Raw genomic sequence first — 13386 nt, 5'->3', positions numbered from 1 at the left:
GATATATCCCACACGACCCTCTCCCCACAGCTCCCTGCTCTCATCAGGGATATATCCCACACGGCCCTCTCCCCACAGCACCCGGTTCTCATCAGGGATAAACCCCACACGGCTCTCTCTCCACAGCAACCAGCTCTCATCAGGGATATATCCCACACGGCCCTCCCCCCACAGCACCCGGCTCTCATTAGGGATACATCCCACATGACCCTCTCCCCACAGCACCCGGCTCAGGGATATGTCCCACAAAGCCCTCCCCCCCACAGCACCCGGCTCTCATCAGGGATATATCCCACACAGCCCTCCCCCCCCACGGCAGTCAGCTCTTATCCCACACAGCCCTCTCCCCAGAGAACCCGGCTCTCCAGGGATATATCCCACACGGCCCTCTCCCCACAGCACCCGGTTCTCATCAGGAAACATCCCACACAGATTTCTCCCTACAGCACCTGGCGAAAACGGAAGTGTAAGCACTCATCAGCACTGTTCTTCTGAACCTTTAATGTGAGTTTTTCAAACAATTTTTTAGAGGCTCAATTATAAAGGGCATGAAGAACACACACACAAGAGCTGTGTATACTGCAATACCCGTGTATGCATGTGTCTAGCATGTTCCTCCCATTGCTTTCAATTTGTTAGCACAAAAACACTGCTTAGCTACTTTTCCGTGCGGTTGTTGCGCTCTGGGTTTTTTTGCACTCTGCGCCCGGCTTTGAGCATCGACCCTTTCCTCAGGGGAGGAGTGCGATTACAGCATGGGCGGAGCCATGATGTACATGCACATTCTATAAAATCCGCATATATACAGGTAAAGTATCATTACATCTTCTCTTGAGCACATGTAATGTCTGCATCTTCAATCTAGGCGTGACTTCTGCAGGATTTGTGAATGATTAGTTTAATGGTTAGTACAGTGGACTGAGAACAAAGGGAACTTAGTTCGATTCCCACTGCAGCTCCTTGTGACCCTGGGCAAGTCACTTAACCTTCCAGTGCCCCAGGTACAAACTTAGATTGTGAGCCCTCTGGGGACAGAGAAAGGACCCGTGTATAATATGTCAACCACTTCGGCTGTGCCACAGAAAGGCATTATATCAAATCCATGACCCTCAGTGGCGTACCGAGGGCGGGGCAGTGGGGGCGGTCCACCCTGGGTGCACGCTGAAGGAGGGGTGCAGGGAGCAGCCACATGGCTGTCGGCTCTGCCGGTTCCCTGTTCCCTCTGCTGTTAACTTCATGTTCCGGGGCAGAGAGAGCAGGGAACCTGCGAAGCCGACAGCCACTCAGCTGCTCCCAGCACCCCAACAGATAAGAAGAATGCACCCAGGGAGGGGGGGCTTGAAGGTGATGCGCTGGGGGGGGGAGGCGGTGATGTGCCAAAGGGGACACTGCACCGGGGTGGGGGGGGTCGTGCTGCACCCGGGGGGACGGACGGACGGATGACACTGCACCTGGGGGAGCGGGGGTGTGCAGCGGCGATCTGCCCCAAGTGGCAGCTGACCAAAGAATGCCACTGGTGACCCTTATCCTTTATCCCTACAGCTGCCTCCATGTCCCCAGAAAGAGGCACCTCCTGCCCTATTAACCCAGGCGCCCCATTATAAAGACATCCTCACTTCCCCCACACTGACAGACTGAAAAAAAAAAGCAGACAGAACCGAAGCTCCTATGATCCTACCTGGATGTGAGAAAATACCTGCAAAGAAAGCCGGAGTGGAAGTATCTGGGTCTGTAAACCCAGGGAGGGAAATAATCTTCCCCCCCCCACCCCAAGCAGCAGCACGCATCACCAAGCCTTTGCACCCGCACATTTCACAATGAGAACTTAACAAGCCTTCCAATAGATTAATTAAACTTTTATTTAGAAAGATGCCAGTTTGGCAAGGGGCCAGGAACAGCACCTATTGTTACAAGGAGTCAGCCAGCATGCGTCTGAGAACACCCCCAGCTGCTTACCCCCCTCCCACCATCCCCACCCACTAACACCATGGGAAAGCAGGTGAGTCCAGCCCACAACAGGGACAGCCGCCCTGCCCCCTCCCTGGGTGACAGAAGCCAGTTTTTCAGGGGCCTGTTATGACATTTCTCCTCTGCACTTCAGCCACTTGCTCCCCTGGTGAAATGATAAAATGTGAACAGCAGCAAAATTCTCGGGGCAGAAAGGGTTGGTCAGATGTACACAAGGGTCTGTAAGGGGGGTGACGTTAATGCTGGCCCCATTTATACTGTGGAGTCCCCCCTCCCCCAATTATCTGTACTAGAAATGTGCAGAGAGGCCAGTAATGATGTCTCTAATATATGGGCCGTTGATCAAAAACCCTGCGCTGTTCCAAACCGCGCTGTAAAACTAGTGCAGGAACAGCACAGGGCAATAATGTCCCTATGATCAAAGCTAATAGCATGCAAATTTATGCACGCTATTAGCTTCAATTGTCAGGGCACTTCTGCGGGAGGATTGTACCTGGGCTAGAGGTCTGGTGGACTGGTGGACCTCCAGATCCCCAAGCCCCCCCCCCCTTCCAACAGAAACCTGGGTGGTTTAACCCTTCCAGGCAGAAGACCTGACCCCCCAACAGGATTGGAGGTCGACCTCTAGCCCCCCACCCCTCCCCTAACAGAAGAGGGTGCCTGGTGGACCTCCAGCCCCCACCTGGTGGCCTAGCGGCCCCATACCCTCCCCCAGTACCTCAAGATGACAGACGAGGGAATAACACTCACTCCTCCTTCCAGTGCTGCCTCTAAAATGGTGGCACCCTGCCCAGTGCATCCTGGGATGCGCTGGGCGAGTATGGTAGGGATGCATTGGGCAGGGCACCACCATTTTGGAGGCAGCACTGGAAGGAGAAGGGATTGCTACTGCCTCCACCGTCATCTTGAGGTACAGAGGGGGGGTTCAGGGGGTGCTACACCACCAGGACAGCTGTGGGATGGGGGTAGGGTTTGCCCACTGAGCCACCAGGAAGTTTATTTTTGTGTCAGGGGGTTAGATGGCTAGAGGTCCACTGGACCTCCAGCCCCCCTGTGCCCTTGTGTGTGTGTGTGTGTGTGGGGGGGGGGTTGAGGTCCACCGGACCTCCAATCCCCCCCCCTCCATGTGAGTGTCTGGGTGGGGTGTGGAGTTTGGGAGGGAACTAGGCCACCAGGGCCTGAGTCATTTGGGGGGTCTGGGGTCCACTAGACCCCCAGGACTGACAGTGGCAGCCCTGGCTGCCTGGCTTGGCTGGGGTTGGGGGGGTGGGACAGAGGGGGAAGTCTTAACCCTAATGCCAGTCAGACCTGGCGAACGGCTAGGGAGCTATTCCGCCCGTACGATTAGAGCGCTGTTCTCTAATCATAGGGGCGGAATACAGCAGAGCGGTATTCTCTGTCGCACTCATTGTTTGTTGCTCCAGGGTCCTCTCATCATGTCATGCTGGTAAACGTGGGCTCTAGTGGCCTCTGGTGCCCACATTTACCATTGATCATTGGCCCAACAGTGACATCTTTACATCTGTCCCAATGGTTCCTTTATATAAGGGAGGGCAGTCCTCCCCCCTCCCTGCCTTAAAGGTGTTCATGCCTGTACAAGGGTGAGCGCCTCCCTCTCCCCCAAATGCTGTTCCTGCCGATACAAGATTTTCATCAACAAAAATGTGAAATACGGTAGAACCTGATGAAGTAGAGACCCCAGATAGTCTTCCTTTCCCCTCCTCCAGAACCAGTGAGTGACCCCCACCCCTTGCGCTTCTCCCAAGGAGATGGCTGGCTCCCACCTCCTTCCCTAGAAAGCTGTTCCACCAGTCCTATTCCCCCACCCCATCCCTCACTGTTCATTCTGCTCTAAATCTATTTACTTTCTCACTATTCCACTCCACCTCTCCTTGGGCTGCCCACCCAACAATCCTGACACAGCTGGTGGGGAGTTTGGGGGGGGGGGGGATGCAACAAGGTGTTCCTATACTGCTGCTGCCCCTCCCAGTGTTAATTTGCCTTTTTGGCTCTTTCATTTCTATCCACCTAAAGTCTCCTAGGAGTCTCTCCCCACCCCTCTCTCCCTGCCTGAAGGCTGGCCAGGGTCTTAGCATATGAATTGGGAGGAGGGGGGTTAAAGGGGGGGGATGCTGACATTTGCATGAAAGAGTTCAGGGTACATTGTAATGTCAAGAAAACTCTGGGAAGAGCCTGAGGTGGGGGGGGGGGGGGGAATTAAGGCTGGGCAGTGCACAAGAATGTGGATGAAGGTGCAGCACATCTGCCTAGGAGATCTGTAAGAGACTGGGGGTGGATGGGAAAGAAGGTGTCACTGGTCTACTCCAAGCCCCAGAAACTCGGGGGAGAGCAGCTCTTAGGGCTGAGGGAGCCAGTGTCTGCCCCACATGTAAATCGGGTTCAGAAGAGTCATTCAAGGAAAACTTTCTTCTCAGGAGGCCTGGGGGGGGGGGTGGGGGGAATGAGACTAGAAGGGAACAAAGAAGATATTGTTCCCGGATTCAGCAGCGAGACCAGGCTGCTCTTTGTTAGCTGCTGTAACCCCCCTTCCTTCCCACCCACCCCCAACCAAGGGAGAGCCTTCCTCAACCAGTCTGAAGAAAGCACAAAGACCCGTGACCCCACCCATTAACCCTTCCCAGAGGAGGAGGAGAATGGTGTGGGAGCAGGGCAAGACTCAGAGGCACAGAAAGAAACACACACACATCTATATATGCACACACACATGCATATACAGACACAAAGAAATACACACATTCACACACACACATTCACACACATATATTTACACAAACATACAAATACATACACATATACACACAAAGAAACACGTACATACACACATATATTCACATACACATGCAGACACACACACAATGAAACATACACACAAACATGTGCAGACACACATATACAAACACACATACACACCATGAAAACTAAACTTAAAATCTCTTCCCCCTCCCCTATTTACCTTATCCTGGATTATTACAGAGCTTTCCCCAAACCGCCAGCTGTCAGAATAGGGGGGAGACAGCCATAGATTGGGGGGGAGGGGTCCTTCCACTGCCAGAGCTGGAAGAATATATAAGAGCATTTTTCCACTGCCACGCTGGGAGGGGGGTGTCTGCCGCCAGCAGCTGCAGGGGGAGGGGGAAACAAAGAGGGGAAACCCTACCCAAGAAAATTCCCTGGATACACAGACTCAGCCTTCAAACTCCTGATTAACCTACACACAGGTCGGAAATGATTTAATAACACACAGTTCACGTGCGATAAGATTTGGAAAGAAGGTTCAGTTTTTCCTTCTTCAATGCAGATTTGGCAACAAGCAGGGCTTAAGCAAAGTCTGGCGAAATGAATGTCCCATTTTAATGTTTTGCATATGTCAAATATACTGGGAAACTGAACTACTTCTAAATTTAATTACGAAAGGAAGGGAGCGTAGCATCAAAGGCCATTTTACCCGCTATTTGTAAACTGCCCTTTTAAAAAACATGAAAAACTTGCTTTCAGAACTATGCAAAGCCCAAGGAGCATGTGCTGTCCTTCCCCAACCCTGACATTTCAAAAATGGCACCTATGATATCCAGAGAAAGGATGAATTTAAAAATCTGATGGGGTCAATATTGGAGTGACTCCAACCCAGATAAGTGCGCATTGGTACCGGACATGGATTTTTCAATGATATTATCTAGATATATTTTATCTAGATATTTTTACTGCTCTAATTGCCTACTGCTCATGTTTGATCTATTCTTACTGTACACCGCCTTGAGTGAATTCCTTCAAAAAGGCGGTAAATAAATAAATAAAGAGATAATGCTGTTGAAAATTACCTGACCACCCCAGTTAGTAATACAGGTACAGGTCTGAATATCACTGGTACCAGATAAATGGCAATGTCTGCTTAATACTCGGATATTCAGGCTGGTATCCAGATATGGTTCAGCGCCAAATATCTGGCATTTAAAAAAAAACACAGCGAGTTCACAGAATAAGTGTATGTGAAAATGCGAGGGATAAACATAAAGGAATCCTGTTCAGAAGGAATGGATCCTCAGAAGCTTAGCAGAGATTGGGTGGCAGCACCGGTGGTGGGAGGCGGGGCTAGTGCTGGGCAGACTTCTACGGTCTGTGCCCTGAAAATGGAAGATACAAATCAAGGTCAGGGTATACACATAAAGTAGCACATATGAGTTTATCTTGTTGGGCACACCGGATGGACCGTACTGGTCTTTCTCTGCCGTCATCTTCTATGTATATGTATGTAAAACACTCAAACATATATCTTCTATTGAAAAAAGGAGAAAGGGAAATGGGACATGATATACTGCCTTTCTGAGGTTTTTGCAACTACATTCAAAGCAGTTTACATATATTCAGGTACTTATTTTGTACCAGGGGCAATGGAGGGTTAAGTGACTTGCCCGGAGTCACAAGGAGCTGCAGTGGGAATTGAATTCAGTTCCCCAGGATCAAAGTCCACTGCACTAACCACTAGGCTACTCCTCCGCTCCCTCTAGAACCTCCTGACCATAACGGTCTAGCAGGCTACTGGCGATCAATACGACCTATTAATTGATCAAATTTGATCAATTAATAGGTAGTATTGATCGCCAGTAGCCTGCTGGACTGTTATGGTCAGGAGGTTCTAGAGGCTTTGTTTCCTTCTTTCAATAGAAGATACATATTTCAGTGTTTTCACATACACTTATTCTGTGAACTGAGTGGGTCATTTGTAGAGTTACTTGAGATTTGAAATTTACGACTCCACCACCACTTTTTTTGAATTATATAGAGGATTAAAAAAAAAACAAAAAAAACACAGCACCAGGCACTTAAACTCTGCTGTGGCCTGAATATTGAGAGGGAGGTGTTTTGTTTTTTTTTTATTTTATTTTCAACGGTTTTTATTGATGATTCAACACTTTAAACAGAATCGTTAAATTTAATATTTTGCAAGTTGAATAACACCTCGCTCTTGTGTACATACAACCTTAATTTCCATCATCAATGTTTTTATCATTTTCTCCCTCCCTCCCTTCCCTCCAACCTTTCCCTGGTCACCAAACTGTTTACAAATATTTTATTAATTAACCAGCATAAGAAATTAAATTCCTAATTTACCTTATATCTCTTGTGGTGTCCGCATATTATTCTGGACATAGAATTTTTAATGTGCTATGCAGACAATACGCTCAAATATGCATTTGGGAGGGAGGTGTTTTTATGGAGCACAGATTTTTTTTTTTAATAGACCATCTCTTGCCAAGAGACCCACCTCTCATGCAAAACTATCTGCGTTCTGCCAGGACCCCGTCTCCTAATTGATCCCCACATCTTGCACCAAGCCTGCTTCCTGCCAAGGCCCCGCCTCCCATCCCCTTTCCTCGCACTACATCTCTGGAATTCCTGAGTGCACAGGGCAAAGTGAGGCTTACCAGAGGGGCAGGTGCAGGTGAATCCATTCACAATGTCCTTGCACAAGCCTCCGTTCACACACGGGTTGCTGTCACATTCGTTGACGTTGATCTCGCAGTATGTGCCAGTGAAACCTGCAGAAAGAGTTTTTTAAAAGCAGGAAGTGAGTCTTATGAGCTGTTTTTGGAAAGGCGTCAACTTTACCCCCTCTAGTGCTCTCCGTGGCCCAGAATCACTCATCAACTTTGAAAAGTACAAAAACCTGACATTTTCCCAAAGACTTACCTCTGCAGCCATGCCCAGCAGAAGCCAAACAAACCAACCTCTAGTCCTGCCCCCAGGCTCTCTAGTTGATGATACTATGTTGGGTAAAATACTGGACAGGCCAAGACCCCAATGGCTCACCCCATTCTGCCACCCATGTCTGCATCAGGTCTAGTGCAGTCCAGGGCCAGTACAACAGTACTGGCTGTGCTAGGTAAACCTTCATTCTCCCCCCTCCCCCCCCCCCCCACACACACAAAAATTAACTTTCAGTCTCCTAATCTCCCCTCCATTTCCAAAAGTAAATTACCCAGATAAATAAGCTATTTGAAAATTGCCCACCCCTCCTACAGATAAAAGGATTAATTGATCAAGTTTGGGTGGCCAACAGAATCTACTGTTTTGACTACATCTGCTCTTTGTTGCCCCCTAATGACTGGGCCCAAGGAGGATTAATTAACAGGAGACCGGGGAAGTGTGCTTGGTCCATTATCTGGCATGAAGCCAGTAGAAGGCGTTTGCTGACATATTGACTCACCCAAAAAAATAGCACACACTTATCAGAAACGAGGACTGCCTATGTGTGACTTAGTGTGGACCAATAGTTTGCTTTATTTTGAGTGTATCAAGATGGCAACTACAGCTTCAGCCTTGTCATGTGATGCCATCTCCTGTTAATTAAACCTCCTTGGTTGAGCTAGCCCTGGTGGGTCAAAATTCAACTGTTCTTCACACACACTTGCTAGGAACTCATAAGTTCCTGAGTTCACTTTATTTTGGATTTGGCCTGCACCTTTTCATTGGTAGCTCAAGGTCAGCTATGTTCATGTACACTAGGTACGTCCCCATTTCCAGAGGATTATAGTCTATGGATTAGATTTAGTAATGCAAGCTATGCACTTGCATTAAAACACATTACAATGTTGGTAAATCTAGCCCTGAGGCAAGAGAGGGTGAAGTGACTTGCCCAAGGTCCCAAGAGGTTCAGAGTTCAGCACTGGCAGCCCAGGTACCTGCCCAGGGTGCCCACTTTTGAAGGCGCCAAACAGCCAGGTCAAAGAGGAGCTTGTGCTGCTTCAACAAGGTGCCGCTGCAGTACAGTGGCCCCCCTCTGATCCTCTTCCAGACCTCCTATCTCTGGGATCTCTGATACCCCTCTAGGATCTGCTGCTTGTCTTCCTCATGGGAGGGAAGATGTTAAATCCAGCTCTGTGTCACAAAGAGCTGTGGGAGAAGCAGGAATTGAACCCTGGTCTCCCTACATCTCAGCCCAATGTTTTAACTATTAGGCTACCCCTCATCCTAGTAAACCCATCAGAGCCGCTGCCTGCTCCATGCCTTCTCCCAGGGACGAGTTTAATCACAGAACTTGGGTGTGGGGGAGATGGGGGGAAGTTGTGAATATAACACAATCTGTCATGCGGTGGGACAGCTCCATTCCTCAGTCCCTCACTGTGTCAATTAGGATTTATGAGTAGATGAAGATGTTTATATTTCCCTGTAAATCCTAGAAGAGTTTGGTTTTGAATATATTTGGGGGGGAAAGGTGCTGAAGGAGAGAAGCTGATGAAAGAGAGATAGGGGGATAAGAGAGGGGAGCCATGAGGAGAGAAAGAAGGGGTGTGAGAGGGGAGCAGGGGAATGGAAGAGTGGCAGTGAGGACAGGAGCAGAAACAGAGGGAAGTAGAGAAGGGAACCAGGAGAGGGATGCAGGAGAGAAGGTGCATGGGGAGAGGGAAAGATAGAGAAGAAGTGGGAGAGAGCGACACAGTTCAGGAGAGAAAGCACATAGGACAGAAGGAGAAGGTAGCCAGAATAGTGGAGAGAAGCCATGTGGGGGCATGGAGAGAGAGTAACCAGGATAGGGTGGTAAGAATGTAGGAGAGAAGGTGTGTGGGGCAGAGGGAGAGGGTGATATAGGGATGGGGGAGAGGGAAAGATAGAGGGAGCTAGGGAGAGTGAGAGGGGAACTGGGACAGAATGATAGAGATATAGGAGATAAGGTATGTGGGGGACATTGAGAGACAGGATGCTGGGGAGATGGAGAAAGAGACAAAAACTGGGAGAGAGCGATAGGGATATAGGAGAAAAGGTGTGATGGAGACATGGAGAGAGGAGGAAATGGGAACTGGGAAAGAGTAATAGGGATGTAGAACAGAAGGTGTTTGGGGGACATGGAAAGATGGAGCTGGGAGAGGGGGAGAGAGACAGGAATTGGGAAAGAGTGATAGAGGGACAGGAGAGAAGGTGCGTGGGAGAGGGTGGGAGAGATGGGAACTGGGAGAGAGTAATAGGGGTATAGGAGAAAAGCTGTGTGGGGAACATGGAGAGATAGAGGGAGCTGGGAGAGGGGGAGAGAGAAGAAACAGAGGTGGAAACAACTGTAACAAATCAAAAGGCACTTAAAGTTTTACTCAAGTATCTCGGCACTGGCACACTGAGGCTCCAGAAGTGCTCCATTCGGCTCCACGGAACTTCTTTTGCTCCTAACATTTCTTGGCTCTCGGAGGGGTCTCCTGCACCTCCCAGCCCAAATAATCTTCTTGTACTATGAGTTCACAAAAATATACTGAAAGAAAGATGTTCAGCTCCGAGCAGGTTGGGATTCTACTTCCCCTCCCCCCCCCCTCAATCTACAAACCAGCCCGTGGGACACTCGTGTCCCCCACTTACAGATCTCCACAATTTTATCCCCTCTGCGCGTCATGCTCACTTTTCAAACCAATTCACAACAAAGAGCTGCCATTTTCAATTATACCCTCTCTCCCTTTCCCCAGATTCCCATCTTATTTTTCATGAACAGGAGGGAGCAGAGGGAAAGAAGGGGCAGAACTGGGGGGGAAGAAATGAAAGCAGGGTGGGTGGAGTTTACTCCGAGTGCTTTTTCCCCCTCAGTCTTTAGATTTTTTTTTCCACAAAATTAATGAGGGGGCAAGAGAGGTTTCTGTGCTCGGAAGAGAAGAAAGGAGCTGTGCCGGGCCCTCCTGCACCGGGGGACATTAATATTCCAGACACAGCCCCTGGGAACTCAAGCTGTCTGCAGCTCCTTACAAAAGTCTACTCATCTCTTTCCCCCAACCCTAACTTTCTCCTGAAGTGCCCATCTGCAGGGCGGTGAATCAACTTTCAGGGCAGCTGGAACTTCCTGGCAGCATTCTCCCACCCTCTCTAACTCACTCCCCCACCCACAACCCCCATACACAGCACCCTGGTTTAGGAGAGGCCTTATCAGTACATATAACCACACAAAAACTCCAACACTACAACACAGTCCAGCCTGTATGATGTCCCACTGAGTGTTCGTGGTTCCTTTGTGAGCGTAGAAGCTACCGTGGGACAGATTAATGCTTGGAAGAGGGAGAGGGCAAGAAACTGAGGCACGATTTGGGTTTCTAAACAGGGTCCATGCTGATTTTCCAGGAGAGGGAGGAGGAGAATACTTAGCAAGGCGGAATGGAAAGCCACATTCATGTGTGGCCTTCCTGGGCACAGAGCACTTTTATCAGAAGCAGAAAGGGAGATAGTTCCGTAATAAAGACTTCTGGGGGTGCGGAGGAGTAGCCTGGCAGTTAAAGCACCAGAAAATCCAGGGTTCAAACCCCACCGCTAGTCTTGGGCAAGTCACTTAACTCTCCATTGCTTCAGGTACAAACCAAGAGGGAGCGAACCTATCATTCAGCTCTTCAACTGAGCGGGCTCAGCACCAATTTTGAGACAGCACTTACCCTGTCAGAGAATAATGGTGGGAAGCCGCACTGACACGCCAAAATTTAGGTACCCTTCACAGTAAGTGACGCCAGATAAAGACCCGAACGGTCCCATCCAGTCTGCCCAACACTTGTGACAGGTCAATGGCTGGTGCGTCACGCAATGCACAAGACCGACAGTATTTTCTACATTGCACGCACTGCTTGGCGACATGCTCTGGCCTCAGGTACACCCCCTAGCAGTTATGCACTAACCCTCAGGTTGTATAAATGGTGTCCGAATCTGCACGACCAAGAGCCTTTAACTATTAACCAATTATTGAAGTTCACTGCCACTCATTAAAATCTGCATGCGAGTCATGGCACCAAACTCTACTAGCGCTTAACTCAATAGGGGGCGCGGCCATGGGGGCGTGTCAGGAGGGTTCTGAAAAGTTGCGTGCATATAGAATACGGCCTCCGCGTACCTAACTTGGATGAATCATTTACACCTGGCTTCAGCAGGCATAAGTCTGATATCTAAAGGAAGGCGCAAGAATCAGTGGAAAGCATGATTCTATAAAAGGTACACATCCTTTATAGAATCACGCTTAGCGCCAGTTTTTTTACACACACCGAATTCTGAATGCCATTTGAGTGCGGCACAAATGCACATTACAAGGGTTCACCTTGGGGGTCAGCGCCCAAGAAAAAGTTCTGGGTGTCGTAGATAATACGCTGAAATCTTCTGCTCAGTGTGCGGCGGAGGCCAAAAAAGCAAATAGGATGCTAGGAATTATTAGGAAAGGGATGGTGAATAAGACCGAAAATACTATAATGCCTTTGTATCACTCCATGGTGCGTCCATACCTTGAGTACTGCGTTCAGTTCTGGTCACCGTATATAGCAGAATTAGAAAAGGTTCAAAGAAGAGCGACCAAAATGATAAAGGGGATGAAACTCCTCTCGTATGAGGAAAGGCTGAAAAGGTTAGGGCTCTTCAGCTTGGAAAGGAGACGGATGAGGGGAGATATGATTGAGGTCTACAAAATCCTGAGTGGTGTAGAACGTGTAGAAGTAAATCAATATTTTTTAATCGTTCCAAAAGTACAAAAACTAAGGGACGCTTGAGGAAGTTACATGGAAATACTTTTAAAACAAATTGGAGGAAATATTGTTTCAGTCAAAGAATTGTTAAGCTCTGGAACTCTTTGCTGGAGGATGTAGTAACAGTGTATCTGGGTTTAAAAAAGGTTTGCACGGGTTCCTGGAGGAAACGTCCATAGTTTGCTATTGAGACAGACATGGGGAAGCCACTGCTCACCCTGGGATTGGTAGCATGGAATGTTGATACTCTTTGAGATTCTGAATGGAATCTTGTTATTCTATGGGTTCTACATGGAATCTTGTTACTCTTCAGGATTCCAGAATCTTAATATTCTTTGGGGTTCTATATGGAATGCTGCCACTATTTGGGTTTCTGTCAGATACTTGTGACCTGAATTGGTCACTGTTGGAAACAGGATACTGGGCTAGATGGACCACTGGTCTGACCCAATATAGCTGGTCTTATGTTCAAACATTCACAAAACGGAAACCTCTCACTCCACGGAGGTTTCCAGTTTGTGGATGCTTGTAATAAGTGCATTTTTGCCCTGGGACAGTTACTTGCTCCTAAGCAGCTAAAACGGGTGGCTCCGTAGTGCCTGTGAAAGATAAGTTCCCATATTTATTATACTTTGCCCAGTGCTCTAGATTGATTTGCTGTTTGCACTGACACTTTGTTTGAATTAATAAGAGAATAAGAAAAATAGAATAAATGGTTAGATTTTTTTTCCATTTATTTTTATTAACGTTTTGCATACAGGTGATTATCACACTTCATACCTTTACAGCAATAACTAAACATCAACAGTAACAGCAGATCCCCCCCCCCCCCCCATCCCAACCTATAAATCAGATATTGTTACCAATGTCCATCGGTCCGGAGATTTAGAGTGAAATCTTATGTCAAGCTTTCACAGCGGTGTAACTATCAGCCTGG

General features: G+C 48.4%; 1 protein-coding gene across 1 annotated transcript in view; it reads right to left on the bottom strand.

Moving 5' to 3' along the window:
* NOTCH3 (notch receptor 3) overlaps positions 1-13386 on the bottom strand; it is a 144013-nt gene that overhangs the window by 38497 nt on the left and 92130 nt on the right. Inside the window, exon 9 of the mRNA XM_030197189.1 lies at positions 7413-7526. Coding sequence (XP_030053049.1) covers positions 7413-7526 — 114 coding nt within the window. The remainder of the gene's footprint in view (positions 1-7412; positions 7527-13386) is intronic.

Source organism: Microcaecilia unicolor, chromosome 3, assembly GCF_901765095.1.
Source record: "Microcaecilia unicolor chromosome 3, aMicUni1.1, whole genome shotgun sequence".
Classification (NCBI taxonomy): Eukaryota; Metazoa; Chordata; class Amphibia; order Gymnophiona; family Siphonopidae; genus Microcaecilia; species Microcaecilia unicolor.
The sequence above is the reverse complement of the archived record's forward strand: the minus strand, read 5'-3'. Positions and strand labels throughout refer to the sequence as shown.